The sequence below is a fragment of the Chiloscyllium plagiosum genome, chromosome 8, assembly GCF_004010195.1.
Source record: "Chiloscyllium plagiosum isolate BGI_BamShark_2017 chromosome 8, ASM401019v2, whole genome shotgun sequence".
Lineage (NCBI taxonomy): Eukaryota > Metazoa > Chordata > Chondrichthyes > Orectolobiformes > Hemiscylliidae > Chiloscyllium > Chiloscyllium plagiosum.
The window spans coordinates 89,128,572-89,142,558 of NC_057717.1; the positions used below are offsets into that span (position 1 = coordinate 89,128,572).

Consider the following 13,987-nt stretch of genomic DNA (forward strand, 5'->3'; position numbering starts at 1 on the left):
ATACCTGAATAACTAAACTTCAAAACTGGCCATTGAATGCTGCCTGGAGGCTGTCTCTCTTGGCAAGGCCAGGCCTGCAGTGGGAAACTCCTCACTGTCTTTGAACTTGGATTTGAGTGTGAAGACCACATTCTGACAGCCATTGTGGAAGAGAGTACTATTCCATTCTGCCACAGCTGCTTCCTTTACTGTCATTCAACATTTTCTTCTTCTTTACTCTTTCATGAGACACAGGTGTCACTGGACCTTGTTGCCTATCCCTCACTGCATTTAAACCAAGTGGCTTGCTCGGACCATTTCAGAGGCTTGTTAAGTGTCAGTCACATTGCTGTGTGATTTAGAGTCGCATGTAGGCCTGAATGACAGCAGATTTCCTTCCCCAAAGGACATCAGTGAACCAGATGGGATTCCACAACAATAGATGGTAGTTGTCATGGTCACCATTACTGAAGAAGTTTTATATTGCAGATTTATTATTTCAATTTTAACTTCCAACAGCTGCCAGGGGTGGGATTTGATCCAGTAACCCTGCAGCATTAACCTGTGCCTCCAGATTACTAGTTCAGTGTCATTATCACTGCAGTACCACCTCCCTCTAATTGCAATGAAGGCGCAGCATAGGTAAGCCCAGCTGTTGAACTGGGGTTTGCCGCATCACCTTGTGACAGCAGTCATGAGGCGGCAAATTTAGCTTGTGTATCAGAACATCAGGGACTCATTGCTGAAGCAAGTCCCATCTCATTGCTACACTGGAGTGGGGGCCTTACTGAACAAGCCTGGCCTGTGAATGAAGCAAATTCCATGAGAACAGGCAGTTTGTGTTTCAGTCCAATCACAATTCTCTGTCAAATCAAATACTCTTTGTTTTTTCAGAAATTCATGCCTTTTCAATACATTTATATGATGGCTCTGCAGCATGATATCCAACACGGTCAGAGGACAATTGAATCCAGGAATTCACTGCAGCACAACAAATACATCCAGGTGAGGGCTTTGGTGAATGGTTTCACTTGTACTTTCCAATGTTAGGGCAGGTGGTCTTGTATCACTCTGTGTTGCATTGACTAAGCCTGTCAGCTAGCTTTCACAGCTAGATATGACTCAAATGTTCCACATCAGTGTTTATGATTTACATGAACTTCTCTGCACCCTTACCCCCTCATCCAACCTCATAGAATTTCCTTCTATTCCTTTCTTCTTTTTCATTGGATCTAGCTTCTCTATAATTACATCACGCAATTTGCCTCAACTTCCTTGTGGTACTGAGTTCTACATCCTAGTCACGTCTCTGAGCTAAGCACACTAACTGAATTGTTCGTGAGATCTTATAGTCGTGATGTCTAAATTTGGACTTCCGTACTTGGAAGCAGAAATGTCTACCTTATATCCCTAAAAAAACCACTTCCTAATCTTCCTAGTCTATTCGATCATACTTCTGTTTCTGGTCCAACTGAAGTAATTCAATAATATTAAAAAAACTTTATTGATACAGTACATGAGTAATTTGATATGTGATGCGTGGTGGTTAGTGTCCAAGGGAGAAACAGGTGACTTTGGACCTCTCGCTCCCACAGCACAGTGGCGACTTCAATGTAGGTTGGGTCTGGTGTAGCTGGCGGTGAGGCGGAATGGTGGCTAAGTGTTGTTGATGATGACCTGGCTCAGGAATGCTGGATTCCATTTAAGCTATACCTTAAAGTCATGGAGTTGTACAGCATGGAAACAGACCCTCTGGTCTAATTTGTCTGTACTGATCAGATTTCCCAATCTGACCTAGTCCCATTTGCCAGCATTTGACCCAAATCCGTCGAAACCCTTCCTATTCATATACCCATCCAGATGCATTTTTAATTATGTAATTGCACCGCCACTTCCTCTGGTCCATACAAGCAGAGGTCCTCTGTGTGTAAAAGTTGCCCCTCGGGTTCCTTTTAAATCTTTTCCCTCTCACCTTAAACCTATGCTGTCTAGTTTTGGGTTCCCCTACCTGCAGAAAACATCTTGGCTATTTACCCTATCGATTCCTTCATGATTTTATAAACCTCTATAAGATCACCCCTCAGCCTCGGACGCTTCAGGGAAAAACGCCCCAGCCTATTCAGCCTTTCTATATCTTTGTGTTTTCTTTTCTTAAGCTTAAAACTATTCGAAACGGTGCGGGATTGTGGTGACAGTGGAAAAGCTTTTCACTGTACTTTACTGATTTTCTCATTGTAAAATACATGTGCCAATAAAATCATTCATTCATTCATTCAGTTAGTGACTTTCAAAAGGAAATTGGTAAGCACCCGAAAGGAAATAAAATCTTGTAAAACAAGGGGGAAATAGTAGGGGGATGGAGCTTACTAGAGTGTTTAGCATATTATTGTGTTTTCATGAATAAATGATAAACGTTGACACTATGATTCATTCGCAACCCCATAATTATTGTCAGTATGTGATTACAAGATGGGTGAAGGTGAACTGAAAGGAGTCTGCTGCTTTTCCATTTAGAAATTCTTATACTCCTATTTCTTTGGGCAGCTAAATGTAGTGAGGGCAGAAATTATTCTCCCTAAGAGCAACAGAATAATCAATACTTTAGAGCCTTTGTTGCCTGCACCATGTTTCTGTGCATGAATACAGATAGAAAATACTGAAGAAACACGGTGGGTCTAGCAAGAGGAGAGAAGAGGAACAGAATTAGCCTCTTGAGAACAGTATGACACTACTTCTAATTCTATTTTCTTTCAAAGCAGACTCATTGCAAGAGGCCAGTAAGCTGATGTTAACCAAGTTATCAAGGTTAAGGTTCAAAGTCCATAGTAGCATGAAGGAGTAACAAGAGCATAGAGTCAGAGTTATACAGCATGGAAATTGACTCTTCAGTCCAACTCATCCATGCCAGCCAGATATCCTAAATTAATCCAATCCTATTTGCCAGTATTCAGTCCATGCCCCTCTAAACCCTTCCTATTCATGTATGCATCTTAATTAAATTGTACCCATCTCCACCACTTCCTCTTGCAGCTCATTCCATATACCTTCTACAGGAAAATGTTACCCCTCGTGTCCCTTTTAAATACTTCCCCTCTCAGCTTGAACCTCTGCCCTCTAGTTTTGGACTCTCCTCATCTGGATAAAAGATCTTGACTGTTCACTCTATCCACGCCCCTCATGATTTTATAAATCCATAAGGTCACCCCTCAGCCTCCGATGCTCCAGCCTATTATAGCTCAAACCCTCAAATCCCAGCAACATCCTTGTAAATCTTTTCTGCACCCTTTCAAGTTTCACAACATCTTTCCAATAGCAGGGAGACTAGAATTGAATGCAATATTCCAAAAGTGGCCTAACTAATGTCCTGTACAGCCGCAATATGACATTCCAACTCTTATCCCCAATGCACCTACCAATAAAGGCAAGCATATCAGACGGGGCAGCAGAGAAAATGTAGGAAGAGATTACAGATCACACAATTATAGGTTAGAGATAACATATAAAGACTGGTTAGACAGGCTAGCCCTGTGTTATAAAACCATAAGATATGGAAGCAGAAGTAGGCCATTCAGCCCATTGAGTCCGCTGATCTATTCAATTAGCTCATGTTCGATGTGATAATCCTTAACTCAACATTCCTGCCTTTACCCCATCACCCTTGATTCTGTTAGTGACTTAAAATCTGTCTATCTGAGTCTTGAATATACTTATTGGGGTTGGAGTTTAGAATATTGAGTGGTGATTTTATTGAGACCTACAAGATCCTGAGGGGGATTTGACAGGGTGGATATTAAATGAATGATTTGCCTTGTGAGAGGGACTAGAACTCTTAAATGGGTAACACCTTTTTTTCCAGCGGTGTCCACTAGTTCCAGTCCCTCTGTGAGGGAAAACCTTCTGCTTATCGCCATCTTAATTGGGAGATTTGTTATTTTATGCCTGAGACTATTTTTCCTCTCAAGGGTTGCAAGTTTGGTGTGGGATCATTGGTTAGCAATGAGTAGATCTTGACCGAGTTTTCCTCTTATCCTGGGGCACCGAGAGTCATTGAGTCATAAAGTATTACAGCATGGAAACAGGCCCTTTGGCCCAAATGTGTCCATGCTGACTAATGGTGCCCACTCAGCTAGTTTCAATTGCCGGCATTTTATCCTATATTCTCCTGAACTCTTCCATCCATGTACCTATCCAAAGGTTTTTTAAGCATTGGTATTGTACCTGCCTCAACCACTTTCTCTGGCAGCCCATTCCATATATGCACCACTCTCTGTGTGAAGAATTTGACCATCAGGTCCTTCTTAAATCTTTCCCGCCCTCTAGTTTTCAATTCACCATTCCTGGGAAAAAAGACGACATACATTCATCATATCTATGTCCCTCATGATTTTATACACCTCAATGAGCTTACCCCTTATTCTCCTACATTCCAAGGAATAAAGGCCTATCCTGACCAATCTCTCCCTATAACTCAAGCCTAGTAGTCTTGGCAACATCTTTGTAAATCTTCTTTGCCCTCTTTCCAGTTTAACTATGTCTTTCCTGTAACAGGGTGACCAAAACTATTCACAATACTCCAAGTGCAGCCTCACCAAGACTTTTACAACTCCTGTACTCAATGCCTTGACTGATGAAGGCCAGCATGCTAAATGCCATCTTCACCACCCTGTCTACCCGTTTAAACCTCTTTAAAAGAACTATGTACTTGTACTCCAATGTCTTTCAGTTCTACAACATTTCTCAGGACCTTAGCATTTACTGTGTAAGTCCTATCTTGGCTTGACTTTCCAAATTGTGACGCCTCACACTTATCTGTATTGAATTACATTTGCCAATCCTCCGCCCACTTCCCCATCTGATCAAGATCCCTCTGTAATTTTTGATGACCTACATTGCTATTTATGATACCTCCTAATTTTGTATCATCAGCAAATTTACTAATCATGCCTTCTACATTCACATCCAGATCATTTATGTAAATAACAATTAAGAGAGCTATGAGGAATTTCATAGTTGGCACCAACATGAATGAGATTGAACAGATTTGAACAGCATTGGGCTGACCATAGAATGGTCCTATCATATCTGTCCTATTACTCAACAAGGGCACTTTACCTAGTGTTACTCCCTACATTTTCCTTGTTGTGCAACCCTTCAGATAATGATCCAATTCTCAACTGCGCTTTGACTTCACCCTGAACTAGCCACTGGTTCCTTGAGTGGAATGCATTTTTTTTCTTTTCTTAAATAAAAAGGTTTCCCCTTTTTACTTGCCCACAGCCTTTGACGTGGAGAAGAAACGAACTGGAGAAACAACGGCGGGAGTTTAAGGAACAGTGGCAGAGGGAGCAACGTAAAATGGTGAGTGGAACACTTGTCACAGCTCACTGCGGACAGTGCGCCACAAATTAAGCCCCGGCTATTCCCAAAGTGGTGACAAAACTTAAAGATTTTATAAAATTTCACACTCAGAAACCTTTCAGAAAGCACAGACTAGGTTTTTGTACTGAACAAGAAATACTAAACATTATGAGTAGTATAATTACACCGAGCTACAGGTAAACATTTTTTTTCTTTATACCAACAGAATCAGTCTCCTCTCCTCTTTTAATACAGGAAAGAAAATAAAGCAGAGTCCTTCACTCCACACTGATCCAGCTCCCTCAGAAGCAGCTCTCAGAATCAACAGAACCTCTGAGACTCCTGCTTTTTTTTCTCCTTCTTTTTACCCCCACACTACCGCCTAACTACAGTAGTGCTTATATTTTCCCCAGCACCCATGTGTCTGTGCAGGTGTGAAACACAGTGAAAGACAACAGGTGTACAAATCTTTATTCACCAGGAAGAAAGGAAACACCCGAGTGGCCAGTGACAAGCAGTGGCCTTCTCAGGGGGCAATGCTGTGTGATCAAATAGTGAGGGGGAGGGCAGGGATCAAATCAAAATAGAGTTAGAGGAGGAAATAATCCACTCCACTCCCTGCGGTGCCCACCTCTTCCTGAACAGCTCAAGGGTGTTGGTGGACACTGTGCACCTTCTCCAGGGACACCCGGGCTTGAAAGTAACCTCGAAAGAGGTGCAGGCAATTGGCCCTAGCGAACCCCCCACGGCCGCTAGGTAAACAATTATAAACTATAAGCATATAATCTTACTAATTAAACTTTAATCACTTTATAAACTCCTCTTTATACACACACGCACATAGTACAAATTGCTCATAGAAAGGGGAAATCTGGTTCAGCAGTCTTTGATCACAGGTGGTATGTTGGAATGATCTCTCTAACTCTTCTGCTAGCCAGCATGTTGCTTTGCAGCTATCTTTCTGTGAGAATTTCCATTGATTGGTAAGAGACTTGAAGTGGCTGGTTATTTATAAAATGTCTCTGACTTATCAGTTAAAAGTCACAACTTGTAACAACTGTTCCAGAAAAGATAAATTGGTTTTCTTCAGGTTACAGTGAGTTTTGACTGCAACAAATAGAGACTTACTCACCAGTTGGGGAACATCTCTCTCTCTCTCTCTCTCTCTCTCTAACTCTCCCCCTCTGTGTCTGTCTGTCTGTCTCTTTCTCTCTCTCTGTTCTCTCTTTCTCACTCTCTCGCCCTCTCCCTCTCTCTCTCTCTCTCTCTCTCACTCTCCCTCTCCCTCCCTCTCACTCACTCTCCCTCTCCCTCTCTCTCTCTTTCTCTCTCTGTAACTTGTTCCCAGCTCCAAGCTGATTAGTTACATATTCACACAATGACACAATCTTCACAACCAATCAGACGATTTTGCCAGGCAAAAGATCTCTATCATTGATGATTGGTTACTTGTCCTTGGAACTTCAGATTGCCTACCAGAATTGCCTCCAAATCGTCAGTAACTCAGCCTTCAATTACTGTTTATTCAAACAATTGTTTACATGATGCTTGACATAGGTTTCTGGTTACTTGCTTTGAAAGAATTCTGCCACCTTTACAAACACTGATTTTGATACATCTCTTTCTAATTTCAGTCCGCAGTTTTTAAAAATCAGAAAATAAAAAAGACACAGTCCTAATACAATGCTGGGGAAAAAAAAACTCATCCAGGCTGAGCCCTTGAGTGCACTTGCAGACTTCATCCTGAACAAGAGTTGGCACAACTCATGGCCTTCAGTTCACATTAGCAATTACAGCAAGACATCTGTCCCTCAAAATTGCTCTGAAGTCATAGGGAGAAACCTCTTAATTAAAGGAAGTGTAACCCATTGAGCAAGTTGCTGTCTGTCACTGTGGTGCCCATTCATCTGAGATCAACTAATTTGACACAGATGGGAGCAAGTCTGACCATGTTGGTTGCCTCCGAGTAAGTTGTGTGTGGCAGGATCAAAGTCTATTTCTAAATCAGACACAAAAAAAGCAGCAGTCTACTGGTGCTTGTACCACTCTTGTTCACCATTTATATAAATAGTTTAATGTTGAGAATCAGGGGTACAATTTCAAAATTAATAAGCAGCATTGAATAGAGGCTACAATTGCTGGAGAAAGGGGGTGCAACACGATACAAGATAATATTAAGTAACTTGAAGAATTGATGTGCATTTTGCAAGTGGATCTCAATTTAGATGACTGGGAGACGGTGCATTTTAGTGAGATGAATATGGAAGTAGGTACATATAGAATCAAAGAGTTATACAGCAGGGACAAAGATCCCTCGGTCCAACTTGTCCATGCCAATGAGATATCGTTAGCTGATCTAGTCCCATTTGCTGTATTTGGCTCATATTCCTCTAAACCCTTCCTATTCATATACCCATCCAGATACCTTTTAAATGTTGTCATTGTACCAGTCTCCACCACTTCCTCTGGCAGCTCATTCCATACACAAACTACCCTCTGCATGAAAAAGTTGCCCCTCAGGTCCCTTTTAAATCTTCCCCCCTCACTTTAAATCAATTCCCTGCAGCTTTGGACTCTCTCAACCTAGGAAAAAGATCTTGACTATGTGTGCCCTTCATGATTTTAGACACTTCTATAAGATCACCCCTCAACTCCAGGGAAAAAAAGCCCCAGCCTATTCAGCCTCTCCCTATAGCTGATACCCTTCAACCGTAGCAACATCCTTGTAAATCTTTTCTGAATCCTTTCAAGTTTCACAATATCTTTCCTGTAGCAGGGAGACCTGAACTGAATACTGTATTCCAAAAGTGGCCTAACCAAAGTCCTGTACAGCCACAACAAAACATTCCAACTACTATACTCAATGCACTGACCAATGAAGGCAACCATACCAAATGCCTTCTTCACTATTCTGTCCACATCCAACTTACAAGGAACTATGCACCTGCACTCTTCGGTCTCTTTGTTCAGCAATACTCTCCAGGGCCTTGCCATTAACTGTACAAGTCCTGCCCTGATTTGCCTTTCCAAAATGAAGTACCTCACATTTATCTAAACTAAACTCCATCAGTCACTACTCGGCCCATTGGCCCAGCTGATCAAGATCCCGTTGTACTGAGGTAACCTTCTTCGCTGTGCACTACACCTCCAAGTTTGGCGTAATCTGCAAACTTACTAACCTGACCACCTACAGTCACATCTGAATCATTTATATAACTGGCAAAAAAAAGTAGACCAAACATCTATCCTTACGACACACTGCTGGTCACAGGCCTCCGGTCCAAAAAGAAATCTTCCACCACCACCCTCTGTATCCTACCTTCAGGCCAATTTTGCATCCAACTGGCTAACTCATCTGGATTCCATGTGAGTTAACCTTGCTAACCAGTCTACTATCCAGAACATTGTCGAACACCTTACTGAAGTCCACTAAGACAACATCCACCACACTGTCTTCGTCAATCTTCTTGGTCACCTCTTCAAAAAACTCAATCATGTTAGCGAGAAACAAGTTCCCACATACAAAGTTCACTACCTCTCATCAGTCCTTGCCTTTTCAAGTGCATGTAAATCCTGTCCATTAGAATCCCCTCCAATAATGTAACTGCCGCTGGTGTCAGGTTCACCAGTCTATAGTTCCCTCGCTTTTCCTTATCACCTTTCTTAAATAATTACACCACATTAGGCAACCAGTCTTCTGGCACCTCACCCGTGACCATCAATGATACAAATATCTCAGCAAGGGGCCCAGCAATTACTTCTCTAGCTTCCCACAGACTTCTGCAAAACACCTGATCAGGTCCTGGGGATTTATCCACCTTTATCTGTTTTAAGACCCCAGCACCACATCTTCTGTAATACTGACCCTTTTCAATATATCACTATTTCCCCATACTTCTCCACAGTAAATACTGACGTGGAATACTCATTTAATACCTCACCCATCTCCTGTGGTTCACACACAGATGGCCTTGTTGATCTTTAAGGGTCCCTATTCTCTCCCGAGTTACTCTTTTGCCCTTTATTTTTTGTAGAATCTCTTCAGATTCTCCTTAACAACCTTAATGGTGTCCAGGAGCAGAGGGATTTAGGGAATACTCAAAATGCTAAAAATGGGACAGACATTAACATAGAACACAGAACAATACAGCGCATAACAGGCCCTTCGGCCCTCGATGTTGTGCTGACCTGTGAACTGTTCTCAGCTCGTCCCCCTACACTAACCCACCATCATCCATGTGCTTATCCAAGGATTGTTTAAATCTCCCAAATGTGGCTGAGTTAACTACATTGGCAGGTACGGCATTCCATGCCCTTACTTCTGTTTGAGTAAACAACCTGCCTCTGATATCTGTCTTAAATCTATCACCCCTCAATTTGTAGTTATGCCCCCTCGTACAAGCTGACGTCATCATCCTAGGAGAAAGACTTTCACTGTCTACCCTATCTAATCCTCTGATCATCTTGTATCTCTCTATCAAATCCCCCTTAGCCTCCTTCTTTCCAATGGGAACAGACCCAAGACTCTCAGCCTTTTCTCATAAGACTTTCCCTCCAGAGCAGGCAACGTCCTGGTAAATCTCCTCTGCACCTTTTCCAACGCTTCCACATCCTTCCCGAAATATGGTGGCTAGAACTGTACGCAACATTCCAAGTGTGGCCACACTAGCAGTTTGTATAGCTGCAGCATAATATTGCGGCTCCGGAACTCAATCCCTCTACAAATCAAACCTAACACACTATATGCCTTCTTAACAGCACTATACACTTAGGTGGCAACTTTCAGGGATCTATGTATATGGACTCCAAGATCCCTCTGCACATCCACACTACCAAATATCTTTCCATTGACCCAGTACTCTGCCTTCCTGTTATTCTTCCCAGTGTGCATTACCTCACATTTAGTTGCATTGAACTCCATTTGCCCCCTCTTAGCCCAATCCTGCAGTTTATCTAAGTCTCTCTACAATCTGTAACATTCTTCCAAACCGTCCACTATTCCACCGACTTTAGTGTTATCTGCAAATTTACTAATCCATCCACCTATGCCTGCGTCCAAGTCATTTATAAAAATGACAAACAGTAGTGGTCCCAAAACAGATCCTTGTGGCACACCACTAGTAACTGGACACCAGGGTGAATATTTTCCATCAACCACCACTCGCTGCCTTCTTTCAGAAAGCCAGTTTCTAATCCAAACTGCTAAATCACCCTCAATCCCTGCATTTTCTCCAACAGCCTACCATGTGGAACCTTATCAAAGGCTTTACTGAAGTCCATGTATACCACATCAACTGCCCTACCTTCATCTACATGCTTAGTCACCTTCTCAAAAAACTCAATGAGGTTTGTGAGACATGACCTGCCCTTGACAAAATGACTATCTGAAATCAAATTGTTGCTTGCTAGATGATTATAAATCTCATCTCTTATAATCCTTTCCAAAACCTTTCCGACAACAGAAGTAAGTCTCATGGTCTACTATTACCTGGGTCATCACTACTGCCCTTCTTGATCAAACGGACAACATTTGCAATCCTCCAGTCCTCTGGTACAAAACCTATAGACAATGATGACTCAAATATCAAAGCCAAAGGCTCTGCTATCTCCTTTCTAGCTTCCCGGAGAATCCTCGGATAAAACCCATCTGGCCCAGGGGACTTGTCTACTTTAACTCCTTCCAGAATTGATAACACCTGTTCGTAACTAACCTCGATCCTTTCTAGTCTAATATCTCGTACTTCATTCTTCTCCTCTACAATATTCTCCTTTTCCTGAGTGAAAAGCAATGGGAAATGCTCGTTTAGCACCTCTCCGATCTCCACAGGGCCCACCTTCAACTTTCCATTTCTGTCTTTGACTGGCCCTATTCCTAATCATCCTCTTATTCCTCACATATCTATAGAAAGCTTTAAGGTTCCCCTTTATTCTATTTGCTAAAGCCCCTTCGTGTCCTCTCATTGCTCTTCTTAACTCTCTCTTTAAATCCTTCCTAACTGATCTGTAACTCTCCATCGCCTCATCTGAACCATATTGCCTCATCACCACATAAGCCTCATACTTCGCTTAACAAGAAATGCAATTTCTGTCGTAAACCATGGTTCCCTTATCTTATCGCTTCCTCCCTGCCTGACAGGGACCTATCTATAAGGACACGCAATATCTGTTCCTTAAACCAGCTCCACACCTCCATTGTCTGCATCCCCTGCATTTTGCTACCACATTCTATGCATCCTAATTCTTGCCTAATCGCATTATAATTGCCCTTGCCCCATCGGTAACTCTTGACCTGCAGCATGTACCTATTCCTTTCCATCGCTAAACTAAACATAATTGAATTATGGTCACTCTCTCCAAAGTGCTCACCTACAACTAAATCAAACACCTGGCCTGGTTCATTGCCAAGCACCAGATCCAGTGTGGCCTCCCCTCTTGTCGACCCTTCGACATACTGTGTCAGGAAACCCTCCCGTACATACTAGACAAAAACTGATCCATCCGACGTACTAGAGTTATACCATTTCCAGTCAATGTTGGGGAAGTTAAAGATCCCATAATGACCACTCCTACCCAGAATAATTTTGTCCACCTCCCTGGAACCCTGCGGAGGCCTATAAAAAAACTCCAAGCAGTGTGATCTCTCCTCTCCTGTTTCTAACCTCAGCCCACCCTACCTCAGTAGATGAGTCCTCCTCAAAAGTTCTTTCAGCCGCCATTATGCTATCCTTGACTAACAAGGCCACACCTCCCCCTCTTTTACCGCCTTGCCTGATCTTAATGAAAGATCAATACCCTGGAACCTGTAACATCCATTCCTCAACCTACTCTATCCATGTCTCTGAAATGGCCACAACATTTAATAAAAACTAACTGCTATGGTTTACTTCCAGAGTGCATGTAAAGCATGTTAAATTTACTAGAACCTTGATGAGACCACACTTGGAGTACTGTCAAACAGCTATACTCTCACCTCCTAAAAGGGATATGGAAACACCAGATAAGGTGAAATAGTGATTTTACAAGGAATTCAGAACTTACACAACTGGAGTAATATTAAATAGGCTCTTTCATTGAGAATGGAAAAATTCAGTAGTAACCTGATAGAAGCAGTTAAGGTTAACAAAAGGGTTTGTTAAAGTAGATGTAAAAATGTGGCTTACAAAACTTACTCTTGTTCAATACCGAGAGTTAAGAGGAAGTGGTTGCTAATCCTGTTTCACCTTTTAACACCATTACCAGAGACAAATTTATTCCCAACATGTTTCCATTTGCGTGCAACATCCAAACTGGACTTCCATATTGAAGTTGGAATGCAGGCCAAACATTTTTATGTAGCGAACGGTTGGAAGTTGTCACTCACTTCAACATGTTTTTGAGATGAATGCAGCTGAAAGGAAATGAGATAAACACAGCTGGAGGTTTAGAATAAGAGATGGTCAGGGAGTCCAAATGTAGAGGGCATAGGTTCAAGGTGAGAGGGAAAAGATATACAAGGGACCTGAGGGGCAATTTATTCACGCAGAGGGTGGTACGTATATGGAACGAGCTGCCAGAGGAAGTGGTGGCGGCTGGTACAGTTACGACACTTCAAAGGCATCAAGATGGGTATGTGATTAGGAAGAGTTTAGAGGAATATGGGCCAAATGCTGGCAAATGGGACAGTTAAATTAGGATATGTGGTTGGCATGGACGAGTTGGACCAAAGAGTCTGTTTCCATGTCGTAAAGCTCTCTGACTCTATGATCTAATTATGATGTACAAGGTTCTGAAGGGGCTTGACAGGGTAGACACAGAGATTGTTGCTAGGAGAAAGTGAGGACTGCAGATGCTGGAGATTAGAGTCCATAAATTAGGATATGTGGTTGGCATGGACGAGTTGGACCAAAGAGTCTGTTTCCATGTCGTAAAGCTCTCTGACTCTATGATCTAATTACGATGTACAAGGTTCTGAAGGGGCTTGACAGGGTAGACACAGAGATTGTTGCGAGGAGAAAGTGAGGACTGCAGATGCTGGAGATTAGAGTCCAGAGTGTGGTGCTGGAAAAGCACAGCAGGTCAGGCAGCATCCAAGGAGCAGGAGAATTGATGTTTCGAGCATAAGTTCTTCATCAGGCGCTTTCTCCTCGAATGCTGCATGACCGGCTGTGCTTTTCCAGCACCACGCTCTCAACAGAGATTTTTGCTGCTGGTCAGGGAATCCAAAACATGAAGACAGTCTCAGGATAAGGGGATGAGCATTTAGAACTGAGATGAGGAGAAATGTGAATCTTCGGAATTCTGTATCCTAGAGAGTTGCAGGTTCTCCATGCTGAATGTTTAAGGCTTGGATGGACAGATTTTTGGTCTCTCAGAGAATTAGGGATAGAGTATGCAGGTGGGAAGGTGGGGTAGAAATGCAAAATCAGCCACAATGGTAGTGAATGGCAGAGCAGGCCTCAATGGAATGAATGGTTGTCTTTTGCTCTGATTTCTTGAGTCAGGAGAAGGGAATTAATCCTTACATTGGTAGGATGGGATGAATTCAGATGTGAGGAGGCTTGTACATAGCAAAACACCAGCATAGACCTTTTGCGACACACGCCCTGATTCCGTACTGTAATAAACACATATGAGATTCAAACTACTCCCTCAGGTAGAATTGAAATATGCA

The 13,987-nt window shown here is 42.4% G+C and overlaps 1 protein-coding gene across 5 annotated transcripts in view; it reads left to right on the forward strand.

Moving 5' to 3' along the window:
- The window catches only part of LOC122552167 (GEM-interacting protein-like), a 104,215-nt gene that overhangs the window by 55,614 nt on the left and 34,614 nt on the right, over nt 1-13,987 (forward strand). For all 5 annotated transcript variants that reach the window (XM_043694699.1, XM_043694700.1, XM_043694703.1 and 2 more), the window contains 2 exons: nt 874-984; nt 5,257-5,337. In XM_043694699.1, coding sequence (XP_043550634.1) covers nt 874-984; nt 5,257-5,337 — 192 coding nt within the window. The remainder of the gene's footprint in view (nt 1-873; nt 985-5,256; nt 5,338-13,987) is intronic.